Raw genomic sequence first — 13,290 nt, forward strand, 5'->3', positions numbered from 1 at the left:
AAAACAGCAATAAATGAACAATGCAGTAAGGCAGTGCACCATTACACTTTATTAGGCTGAGAAAAAATATGTTCATCACTTGCAGTAGTCACAGAATCCAAGAATAAAAAATAGAAACCTAACAGACATGCAACACAGTGCTACTGATAAAGTCCTCCTGGAGGAGCATCCTTTTCTCCAGGTTAAACAACGTCAATTGCTTCAGCTGCTCCTCAACAGACTTGTGCTCCAGCCCCTTCCCCAGCTCCAGTGCCCTTCTCTGGGCACACTCCAGCACCTCAATGTCTTTTGTGTACTGAGGGGCCCAAATCTGAACCCAGGATTTGAGCTGTGGCCCCAACAGTGCCCAGTGTAGGGGGACAATCACTGCCCTGGTCCTGCTGGCCACACATTGCTGATACAGCCAGGATGCCACTGGCCTTCTTGGCCACCTGGGCTTATGGTCAGCTGCTGTCAAACAGCACCCCCAGATCTTTTCCTGCCAGGCAGCTTTCCAGCCACTCTGCCCCAGTCTGGAGATGCAGGGGGTTGTGACCCAAAGGCAGGATCCACCTTTACCTTGTTGAACCTCACATCACTGATCTTGGCCCATTGATCCACCCTATCCAGCCCTCTCTGCAGAGCCCTTCTACCCTCCAGCAGATCAACACTCCCACCCAGCTTGGGGTGTCATTTGGGGTGCAAATTTACTGAGGATGCTCTCCATCCCCTCATGCAGATCATTGATAAAGACATTAAACAGGACAGTCTCCACATCAATACCACAAGCAGGATACAAAAAACAGCAAAGAATACCAAACAAAAAAAAGTGCTTGTGTCAATTTCTCACCCCTCCGTAGATTTGTGAGTCAGGAGGGAAGCCCACAGTTCTTCCTCATCCTGCCCTTTCATCCAAAGATTTTGTTGAGAATGCTCCAGAAGAAATGTTTAAAAGAAACTACTTTCAGGTACTATGATGCTGTTAATTTAATATTACATAAAAATCAAAGCAAAAAAAACCAGATTTTGCTTTCCTGACAAGCATGCAACATGAAACAGAACATTCATTTGCTAATATTCCTTTAATTTTTTAGTTTTTCAAGAGTATTTCTCAGACTACAAAAATGACGTAAGGTAGGTTTTTGTCCATATGGGTATCACGCTTCCTGCCATGAATTTACTGGCTGTTTGCCACATGATAAATAAATAATGTAAAAAACCCCTAGCAAACAGCAGCAAGTAAAAACCAGCAGACTCTCAATAAAAGGCTCTCATTAACCCAGGTGGAATAATCTCAAACCCTTTTCAACACCCCATCCCCTTCATGGAAGCACAAACCAGGTGCTAAGAATTGCATGATCTATGGCAATTTTCACCAAAAAATTGTTATGAAGTGTAAGCATTTGTCCACATCTATCATTTAATATTGAAACTGCTTTTTTCCTCCAGCACAGAGTAAATTTATTTTTTTTATTTCTACCGTTTTCAAAAGTTTCTACAGAGTGGAAGCTTTTGACTTTGTAATGTCTCCCAGGGCAGGAATCTCAGTACTGAAGGTCCTGGTACCAGCATGGCCAAGCACCACAGCAATATTGGGAGATTAAAACATTTGCCATATGTGAAAGATTCCCTGAGCACAACTGCTGCACTGCTGAAGTGAACAGGAGTTTTTCCATGGCCCATCCCCCATGACACCCTGTACCATGTCATCTGCTAAAAACTCAAAACCAAAATAAAAAATTTCCCTTTTTCCTTCTCTGTCATTAAATAGCACAGATTTGATGCATCAGTTATAACAAATAATTATTTTACTTAATTTTCAAATTACATCTCCCATTATTGCTGTCTACTAGCCTCTTAAAAAATTAGAAGTAAAGCTTACCAAATTTTTTCTTGTTCTTTTCCTTCTTTGGCACACTGGTTTATTACAGCAGGGCTACTCATGGTAAGGGCTGAGCTTTCAGAATTCATTTTTTTTCTACAAAAGAACAACATCAAAAAACAAGAAAAATGCTATTTAAGTAAAGATTGTGGTTACTAATTAAGTAGAAAATGGAAACTTTAACTTTTAACTAAAAACTTTTAAAAACCAAATACAGTATGTTTTACTCATTTAAGTAAATGTCCAACATCAATGTGATTAATTGGATGAATACACTGAGAAGGATTTGGCAGTTTTATGGACTTGCTAGTTATGCCAAACCCAACACTGATTGTCTTCTGTTTACTTTTCTGAACAAATGCCAAGAGAGTTGATGTCAGCAAGCCTGTATCCAGGGCTGTGCATCATGGCAGTTCGGTTAATTCAGAGCAGCAGTCACAGCCAGCACTGCTGTGGAATGATCCACACACATAAAACATGGGGGAGAAAATTTTAATTTCTAACATGTAAAGATTTACAGAAGCCTTTTGACATGTTTTAATAACTTAAGATCATACTTTGCAGATTTGGAGAAAATAACGATTCCTTCACGGCTGAAGGCCCTCTCTAAAGCAGCACAGACATATTTCAATTGCAATAGCAATTCCCAAGTTACACCACTTATGAAAGGTCTATATGGTCAAATAAGTTTCCAGTAAATGAAGTGCAATGCAAGAACAAATGAAGACTCTACATAATGCAAGTTAATTCCACCATGAAACAGTAATCATTTCTTAGTAACAGAATCCGCAATGTGTTAACCTGAAACTTCTGAGTCCTACAGCTTCCCTACCCACTCCCACTTTCTTTTAAGGGGTGAAGGGGGGGTGAAAAGGGGGGGAGGAGAGGATATTTTTTAGCTATCAGTTATCTTATTTGACTTGATTTGACACCTGGTTTGTATTATGATCAGCACAAGACCTAACTGATTAACAAAAATCAGGCTCAACTGTATATTAATTATTATCTACTAGTGTATAACCAGAAAATAGCCCGTGCTTGTCAAGACAATAATCCCTTACTTTTTTTCAAGTAGATACAAAGAACCATTAAAGAGCTGGTTTAACCTGTGTGAAACCTGGATAAAAATCTGACTTGACAGATTTCAGGGACAGCATGAAAAGCTGAATACAGGGCACACATCCCATCACTGGCAGATAGATAAGGCCAATCTACACAAACTAAACGCTCTGAAGAGAATGCCTATCTTGGTTTCAAAAGTCTGCCCATGCAAGAGTGAATAAACAGCCCTGGCAAAGCCCTGTTTATCAGACAGAAGTCCCAGGACCAGCAACCAAACTTTGGTCCTTACTGGCATTAATGTCTTGTTTTTGCCTGCCCCTTGCTGTGAACAGAGCCTGTGGCACTGACCCTTCAGAGCAAACAGAATAGATTTGAAAGAACAAGTCCTTAATCTTGCATTTTTTAAACATCCCTCATAATAGAGAGGGATATTTCTGGGCAGATTTGTTTCCTGAAATCTTGTTCAAAGGATCCAAAAAACCTGTTCTGAATGGGAAAACGACAAAAGCCTTACCTCTGTGAGGGCAGGAACAGAGACTCAGCCATCTAACTCTTTTTGGATCTGTGCCTGACCTCAAATTTACTCCTGATTCTCAAATGGATCATTTTGGAAGAAATGAAAAGTAAGAAAAACCAAACAAAAATGCCACAAAAAAGGAAAAAACCAAAAAACAACCAAACAAACCCCACTCAAACCAAATCATCAACATGAAAATCCCACTAAACAAATCCACACAAAAAATAACTTTTAATCCTAAAACCAGCTCAGCAGCAAAATGTGTTGAAAACTAAATTATTACTTGCCTCTCTAGTCTATAATAGCACAGGAAGAAAAGAGGTTTTCTTAAATACATGTTAAAGCAATATTTCAAGAGTCCCTATTTAACATCTTCTGCAGAGTTCCCCTTTTTGAGGAAGCAATTTCTTAACCTGGGGAAAGCTCAGATTCTTCAGTGATCACACAAGTTATGGCAACAAGAGTTTTACCTCCTCTTACAGTCACCTGTAAGAGTAAAATCAAAGGTCCAGGGCAGGGTTAGAAGAAGTCCATTAACTCTCAAAGTTGGAAGGTCCAAGATTCAGATTACAAAACCACAAGGTTGCCATTCCAGCAAAAAAGGTACAACTTCCTCTGTTTTCTTGTGAGTTGGTAGTAGTACCAACAGTTCAATGTATGACTAAAAAAAAAAAAGAAAAAAAAAAAAGCTGTTTTCAGCACTCTCCTCACCCTTGGAAATATCCAAGCCAACACTCCATACATATATCTCTACACTGAGATTTCCACAATAAAACTAGAGCAAAAGCAGAGGCCAGAAGTGATAAAAGTTACTGTGTTATTCCTTTTCTATGAGCAATTGATGATAAAAGTTGACATAGATCTAACAGAAAATAAATTAAATATTTAACCTAATTTATGTTCTGAGATGCTCTGCAAAAGAAAACCATCTAAAGTAACACAGAGAGGAATGCATTTTGTCAAACTCCTCACCTCCCTCACATTTCCAGCCTAACATCTGAGAACAACAGCAGTACACTGTGCACCTTGAGTGACTTTTGTCTGTATCAGCTTGTATCAGCTGTCCACATCAGCTTCTTACAAATCCCACTGCATGGTTACTGTCTGTGGGGATGGGGGGCACTGTCAGGATTGCTATCCAGCAGCTCTCCCCAGCCACACTTTGGAGGTTGGACAGCAGTGAATCACACAAGCTTTAGGGACACACTTTTGTCACACTATTCCTCTCAACAGGTCTACACAGGTCCTTGTTAACTCTCTACCAGGAGCAACAGGTAATTAAACAGCTGATCCTCACAATACTGACAAGTTTTATGGCCTTGTCAAAATATCAAAAGTGTTTTTCATTTCCAAATGGCAAACAGAAAATTGGTATCTGTCAACACTTTACAAAGCCAGGGATACCAAGTATTACCACTACTTCTCTTACTTGAAACTCATTACAGAGAAAAACACTCTGCCTGTAGATTCTCTCCTTACTCATGTGCCACAAAGTTGCCTAAAGACCCTTTCTTAAGGACAAATATTTTTTTAGTAAAAAAAAATAAAAATATGTAAATATATACAAGAGGAATATATTTTTTCAATCATTAGGAATATTTTATGTACATATTTCCAGTGAACACATACTACTTCAGTAGGTCTAAAATAAAACTGAATTTTTTTTGTGGAAAGAAAATTGTAGGGCTTATACTCTAAAAAATATTGTTCATATTCAAAGTGAGCCACACAAAATGAAAGCTAAAACTAGCAAAGGAAAATTTTTTGTATGTTTAAAAAAATGTATATATGCACACAATCTGAATACTACTACTATCCTCAGAAATCAGCCTCCAGTAACAACATCTTAGAAAATGAAATGCAACTCAAGAAGCAATTGAACAAGAACAATGTTTAGAAGAAAAAAAAAATAATGCTGTTCACAGGTGCCTCTTTCTGTATCACCCTGCAACTCTTGTTTGGACTTGAACTTTATGGCATAGTCAAGGTTCATGATGAAACTTGGAGGAGGAAAATAAATCTATCATCTTCCCTCTTAATAACTTGAAGCCAGATGCTAAGACAAGTCAATGAATATTATTTTAAGAGACTGCTCAGAGGCATTCTGTTCCTCAGCCTCTGCACATTGAACCTTGCCTGTTCCAGATAAGGGACATGCTCTTGAATTAGGTGCTGTCCTGGAGATCGTGCTGTGCTGTAATAGCAGGAAGTGGGCAAAACACAGCTGCAGAACAAAAACACAGGAAAACAATGCCAGAGAGTTTATTTATAGCAACTGAGTTTATCACTACTCTCTCTGTCTTACTGAGGAAACCTGAAGAAAAATCCTCAGTGGTTTTGATGAGACATGTGAAATTCAGAATTCTTAGTCTTCTGTGACCAAGTATAGGTTGCTTAATGCTAGAGTCCTCAGAGGGAAACAAATCCTAAAATTCTCTTATGTTATCTCTTCTATGTTTCCATTAAAAATATTAACTCTGTTTATCTGAAACCTTATCAGTCCATCTGCCTTAGCGTAGATTCTTTCACCATATAATGGCAGAGAAAAACCTAGCAGTGGTAAGCCACTAGCTCAAATACTGACAAGTGTGCTATATTTAAGCATATTTTATTAATTTATATTTAATTTTGGGAGTTCTGCAATTGCCCTTACGTGGACAAAAAGCAGGGGGAAAGGCTCTAGTACAGCACAGCACTCAAGCCCCTGAACACCTGCACAGCACTGCAGGATTGCTTGAACAGAAAAATATTACACAGTTCAAGAGAAGTATTGAAGTCACAACACCCCACAGGCTCAAACCTGACTTGTATCTGGAAGAATAGGGTAAGTATTAACCAATCTTATTAAAACTGATTCCCTACACAAAGCACATTTTCTCCTCTGCCTTTTTTTTCTCCTCCCCTTGTGTTAAGTGTAGATACACTTTGATCCCCAGGCTAAAAATATTTTTTGCCTTTCCCTCCACACCCTATTTGTATCTCTAGACAAGATATTCGCAGTAGCCGTAGTTAAAAAATAACATATCATTCAACAGCTGATCACTACAGTTAAAACAAAAATAATTAATATCTTCTGATGAAACATGTTCCCACAGTTCCTCACCCTCACTAAAATGCTTTGCATTGTTGAAATAGTATCTTGTTATACTTAGCTGATAGGAAAACTGCGACAAAAAAAAATCTTTTCTGAACTCTAAGAACCCTCAATGCAGAAACTATTATCCTTTTTAATGAAATAGAAGGCAGTAGCATCACTATGTAATGGGTGATAATGTGCATCTACTACAAGGAAAAAGATGTTACTCACCATCGTTCTCTGAACCAAATGTCTTTATGCTCACAAAGCCTGAAGAGCCAATTACAAGTTAGCAGTAACTAATAGTTAGTAGAAACATCTCTCAAGAAATCATTCCCATTTCCTCACTTACTGCCTGAAATCTGCTACTTCTAGTGATTGAACATATTTAGCCTTGCACTGCATTCTGAAAGGCCAAACCCACACCCAAAGTCAGCAAACACAGCTATCTCCCATCTCCACAGCACTCAGCTCCCAACCAGCTGCCGCCTTAGGCAAACATTTTGTTAAAGGGAACATTTAAACTTTAAACCAAACTTCACTATTTAACTGCATAACAACAAATTCTAAAGACAATCCTTTCTTCAAATTGTTTTTCTAAGACTCTAAGATATGGCCTTTGCAAAGCATTTTTATGCTACTACAGCACACTTCAGTGAAACTAGGTGAAAACTCAAGAAGTTCTTGAAAAATATTTGAAAAATATTTCAAAGTAACAGCCAGTACAAGAATTCCACTTTGTATGACTGCTTCAATCCAAGTCATCCATGCAGCATACCATAAACTTGGTTTCACACACACCATTGCTTATTTCAAGTTTTGATCTCAATGAAAGCATGTGGCACATTATTACTAACCCTCTTGGAGTCTTTGAAAATGCACCTGTTGCTCTAAAGAATAACATTTTAAAGAACCTTTTCAAATAACAATTTTGAGAGTTTTTATTCCTGTTCTGAAGGCATCCTATTAAAAATATATGTCCTCTGTCCTCTTCAGAAGTGCAGTTAAATTTTATATAGATGCTTTACAGAAGCATATATACAAAGATATTTGGAAGCAACAATTCAGAGAACCACAGATGCTGCATATTTTGGTAAATCTGTCAGAACTCTTCAAGGTGACAGAGAAGCAGCTTGAAAGTAATGCAATGATCCTGCTTCACAGCAAGTGTTGAGTTTGGCTTCCCCTCTCATAGACACACAGTTGCTATAGACAGCGACACAGTCCATCCAGCATACAGAAAAGACAATACTTAGTTTTGAGATAGCATGAATGTTGTACTTATTCTCAGCATAAAGTACACTAAAAGGTAAAACACAACTATTAAATAAATAAATAGATAAAAATTCATTCCAGGCTGAAACCAGAGCACTGACATGAAAGAGTGCTCCATGCTCGAGAAATACAGCCCAGTATGAGACAACACTGTCAACAGAACCAGTCTTTTGGTGAACTGAGACTTAGCTCTTTTCCCTAAAAAACACCAAAAGAAATAGAAAGCAAACAATTACATTGCAATCCATCTAACGTCAGGGTCAGGGAAAGCTCCTGGAGAACTTTCCCAGCATCAAAGAGAGGACAGGGTTACATCTCAGACAGCTTTCAGAACCATTTAAATACATTCATATGGTAAGACAGCAACATCAGGGACACCACAGGCAGGCACAGGCACACGTTCTACTCCCAAAATATAAACACTGATTTTCCTAAACAGGTAATTGCTTAGGAAAGAACAAGAAAGTATTGAGAATGCCAGTTTAGTCTGTCTTGCACATCAGCATATTATAGAATACTGCCATGAATAGAGGAGCAAGGACTCATCCACACTCTCCAATCCGCAGTTATCAGGAGCTGCCAGGGGTTTCAAGACAAACTTGAGCACTGCAGAGCACAATACGGAATGTTGGTGAGTTTGTTGTCACTTTTAGGCATGGTAGTTAACTACCTTATCAATAAAGGAAAAAAAAAATTAATGCTTCAGTACTCTTGTACATTAAAACATGTAACAAACCTCTCATTTGATTAGGACAAAATTTAACATTATGAAACACTTGTAAAAACTTCAACAAAGCATTAAAAGAGAAGGTTTAAAATGCAGAAGACATACAAAATCAAATATACTGTTTAAGCAGAATACAGGGAACACTAAGTACTACACTCTATTCAACACACACAGATAGCAAGAATTTTTTTATCATTGATGTTGAAATTGCATATGTCATCCTGAGACAAATCTGTTTCTCTCTGGACCAAAAGATCTAGATGTTCCTATTTCAAGTCTCTGGCTTCAGCACCAGACAGCAAACAAAACAACCTATCCCTTCAATCAGCATGCAGGATTTCTCCAGCACTGCCCATTTCTCTACCCTTTACCCCTCTCCAAGTTTTTATTTCCTTTCAGCAAAGCAAGCAAACAAAACACATCAGTATAATAACGCAGCTTCCACTGGAGACTTAATGCTAGCCTTTGGTCAGTTTAACATGCAAAAGGTTATCTGGCTTTTATCATAAACTATGATTTCAAATGCAAATACAAGTACTTTTAAGCTAAACATATTGTACTGTGTTTTGCAGTTGACACTACACAGGAAAACAATGTTGAGAGGTCCTTTCCAAAGAATATGAGTATTTATGTTCCCAATTTAGTGACTCATACAACCTGCAATTTGAGATTTATTTAACTCTATCCTCCTCAAACTTCTGTACTTAAAAGCAAGCACTAAGTTTCTATTCAAAAGTTGTGACAATAAACCAGAAAGGTTTCTTTTCTAGCTTTTTTTTTAATCTAGATTTTATCTAGAGGAAAACTATTTCCAGAAATATCTTTTTGCTGTTTCTGTAAAGAATTTTAATAGGGCTATACAAAGCTAAGTCAAATTAAGGAACAACAGTATGGGGCACCATTCTAGTTACATTTCTGATTGCACATAAAATTATTTAACACAAAAAGCCAAAACCCCCTTTCATTGCCAAGAACATAAAGCTTCTGCTTCTTGTCCAGTTTAACAATATTTTGGAGGGAATTGCTACATTTTACTGGTGGCCATGCCTTCAAGCACTGCCCTCAGCAGTGGTCTGGGCAAGACACATGCTATTGCGAATGACCTCCTCCAGCCACAGCATCAGCCTCCCCTCAGGCTATTGATCAGCACGTGATTAGGAGCTAAATGAATGTACACACACCCTTGTGTTTAGGTATTAACAGCCCGATCCTTTCCACAGGAACGCTTTCAGGTGATCCCGGGCTGTGCCGAGCACCTGCAAGTTAATCATTGCCCACACTTCGGTACCACATCCTGCACCTTCTACCCCGGCTGGCACTAGAGGGGAGAAGAATCCGTGTGTTTGCACATCCCGTGTCACACTAGGGCCTGGAGACCACCACAGACACATGCTAAAGAACCATTTCCTTCGCAGCAGGCACTTTATAGCTGTTTTAGTCTAAAGCAAAGCAGGAGGTGAGTGTTAATAACATATTAATGGAGCATATTTACCAAGTCCTTTATTTTCCCATTTTTTTAGCTACTACACTACAGTAATTTTACATAGTCCTAAAGACTTATGCAAGACCTCAGCCATTTGTTAATTCCAGATTTCATATGACCCGAATAACTGGAATCCACAGCACATCCCCACAAGTTGAGAGGCACCACTTTGGTAATAAAGCCAAGACACTTAAATAGGCTAGTGAGTTAAACAAAACAGTCTTCCACAAACATTTGCCAGTTTCTCTCCATGTTTCACAAGAAGAAAATGGCAACAAATTATTTCTCTAAACGCAGCTCTCACTCACACTGAATATAAGTTGTCTTCAATAAAATACAGGACCTACACAAAGCACTCCAAAAAGATTCCAAATGCATTCATTGCAGCATTTGTAGCAGCAGGCAGATGCTCACAAAAAAAACCCCAAAACCAAAAAACCAAACCAACACCCAGAAAAATCCTTTCATCAAAGGCGATTGTTCAAAAATCTAAACCACTGCAAACATACAAATAAAACTCCAGGATAAACAAAATTTAAGAGGTTAGGTTATTTTTTCTTTAACACTTAAAGCAAAAGATTTAAGATAGGAAAAAATAAACACGCAGGAGGTTTTTAACACAGCAAAAACTCCTGAGTCAATATGAAGGTATTACACATAAAACCCCGAGCAGAAGCAGGTATCACCCACTTCAATTCATGAGTAGCAAAACAAAACAGTTTTGTTTAAGGCCATGTGCTCTTACTGGCCACTTGCTGGAAGCAACTCCACATAATACACCTCCAAATTATGTGCACATATGACTCCCACAACTTGGAATCACGCCAGAACAACTGTCTACACAAAAACAGTCCTGAGAAGAAGTAAGCTATTCAAAACAGAGCAGAGGTCTGCGAGAATGTGCAGGGAATGATACTGAGTGTTACAGTGTCCTCATGGGTCACGAGGCCTTGTCACACTGCTAACCCATACACACCGCTCCGACCGGAAAGTGAATAGGATCTCTGTTCAAAACAATATGACATTTTATTTACTGAAACTGGCTAACAAATATTTACTGAGAACAGGTATCATATCATACATATGAAAAACTTAAATAGAAAGACTGAATCCACTAAATGACAAGCCAGAGATATACTCATGCGTTCCCTTATTTTATGTGCGTTCCCTTATTTCATCTGCTCCAGGGCACCTCTGTTTCACACACTCTATTACCTACATTCTGCAAGCACTATTATTCTGCAGTAAATACTTAGCTCCATTTGTTTCCAAAATCCATGGGTTCTCCTATTCTGAACTCAAATTCTGTACAGCTACAACATCTATCTCATAACTTATTACACTCAGCAGACCTCTATATAAACTACAGAACTAAGCATGCAACCAAAGTAATTCTATGGCAAGTGTTTCAGGATGTGGGAATTTCCTCTGCCCTTTAACTGTGAAAGCGTACTAAAGGATAACATTTAACTAGAAATTACGTTAATAAATGTAGGCATACATGGAAAAGGTATACAAGAACGTTTATACAGTTATAAGATTTAAGAACTATATAAAAACTAAATTAAAAAAATAAAATTACGAAAAAAGAAAAATTACCAGAGTTGAATTTCTTGCACGAACGTAAACGGTTCCGTAGTAAATCACGGCTCCTGGCCGTGAGATACTGAGATGAGCAGTAGCGCACTGACCCGCAGCGGGCACCGCGCGTTCACCTGCGAACCGCAGAGAGCGGGCTGCGAGTCCGGGCAGCAGCGCTGCCTTCCATCACAGCCCACCGCGTGCTGCGGAGCCTCGCTTCACAAGTGTCACTCGTTACGCTCCCTGTTTGGTTTTTTCCACTTTCCTTGCGGCACGAGCCTCTCCCACCTCCTCCCCCGAGGCGGGGGCCGTGCGGCGGAGGGAAGGGCCGAGAGCCGGCTCCGGGCCCAGCCAAGGCAAACAGCAGCGGGGGCACAGCCGGTCCGTGACAGCCACACGGGGCTCCAAGCAAGCGGCCGGCTCCGGGCACCGCGGCCCTTCCCTCGAAACCGGCGCTCGAGTAAGATGTGCCACCAAACAAACAGTGAAAGTTCTTCAAAAGCAAAAACCAATAAAGACATCCGAGAGTGAGCGGGTCGAGCGCCCGCACGCCCCGGAGCCGCCCCCTAAGGGCCCCTCACGGGGCACGAGCGGAGCCCGCGCGTCCCTCACCGAGCTGGGCAGCGCGGAGCTGCGGCCTCCCCTGCACGGGGCATCGCGGAGCGGGGCGAGGAGCTGGAGCAGGACGAGCCCCGTTCCACCCAGCAGGAGGTAGCAGGAGTCTCCTCCCGACCCGCCGTGGCACCGCCGTTACCGCTCCGTGCCGCGTCCCGTAAGACGCGGCGGGACCCCCGGAGCGCCCTCCGCCACTGCCGCCTCAGAAGAGTGGAGCCCGTCCAGCTCTGCTGGGCAGCGCCCACCTGCTCAGCCCGGCCGGAGCCCAGCCCCGCGGGCCAGCACTCACCTTGCACCGTCCTGCTCCTGCTCCGCTCCGGGCATGCGGCTGGAGCTGCCGGCCCGGCCCGGCGGCAGCGAGAAAGGGCTGCGGAGGGTGGCTCGGGGAGCCGGCGGCAGCGGGCGGGACGCGGTCCCGGGGCTCCGCGGGACTGTCACGGCAGGCGGAGGGAGGGGATGTGTCTCTGTGTGTGTATTCGCCTCGCCCCGCCGCCCGCCCCTCTCCGCCGGCCCCGCCCGGCTCTCCGCCCTTCCCGCTCCGGCTCCGCTCCCGGCTCCAATCTGCTCCGCGGTTGTGTGTCCCGTCCTTCCCTTCCGCTCCGTGTCCCTTCTACACGGCTCATCCCGGCGAGGGGCGGCCGCTCGGGCCCACAGCGGCTGCTGCCGCAGCCCCGACCTGTCCCTGCCTCTGCTGGGGCTCCAGGCTCCCCCCGTCCCGAGCCTCCCGCCCGGGGAAGGTGAAGGAAGCCAAGGTGGGGTTGGGAACAGCTGAGGAGACCGACCATGGAAAGGCAAAGGACATCGCCCCATGCTAGAAGTCTCAAACGAGATGAACAGCAAGCGGCCAGGAGTAGGTCCCATCGGGTTAAAAACTTGGGGAAAATAGCGCCAAATAACGTACGGATGGTAACAGGCCTGTCTGTTTTGGACAAAATAGTAGTATGGAAAAACATTCAGAAGTCCTATTGACCTATTGGACCTACTAGAAAAATATAGGAACGTGAAGATAGAAGTAGACAATGAGCACTTTAGATGAGGGACTCTTTCTACTCTATGTTTGTATTGTGACTGGCAAAGATCATCTTATTTTCTG

General features: G+C 41.6%; 1 protein-coding gene across 6 annotated transcripts in view; it reads right to left on the bottom strand.

Moving 5' to 3' along the window:
* Positions 1 to 13,073, bottom strand: part of ARHGEF3 (Rho guanine nucleotide exchange factor 3) — a 100,499-nt gene extending 87,426 nt beyond the window's left edge. For 3 of the 6 annotated variants that reach the window (XR_002002234.1, XR_002002232.1, XM_015640652.2), the window contains exons 1-2: positions 12,487 to 13,073; positions 1,862 to 1,957 (exon numbers count right to left, since the gene is read on the bottom strand). Coding sequence is in view for 3 of the 6 variants with exons in the window: in XM_015640652.2 (XP_015496138.2) it covers positions 1,862 to 1,957; positions 12,487 to 13,058 (668 nt within the window). In the remaining 3 variants the exon portion in view is untranslated. Of the gene's footprint in view, positions 1 to 1,861; positions 1,958 to 3,926; positions 4,011 to 11,600; positions 11,684 to 12,486 lie in introns of those variants that run through there. The other 3 variants (XM_015640653.2, XM_033517462.1, XM_015640654.3) reach the window with 2 other exon arrangements.
* Positions 13,074 to 13,290: the final 217 nt, after the last annotated feature.

This window comes from Parus major, chromosome 12 (genome assembly GCF_001522545.3).
Source record: "Parus major isolate Abel chromosome 12, Parus_major1.1, whole genome shotgun sequence".
Classification (NCBI taxonomy): domain Eukaryota; kingdom Metazoa; phylum Chordata; class Aves; order Passeriformes; family Paridae; genus Parus; species Parus major.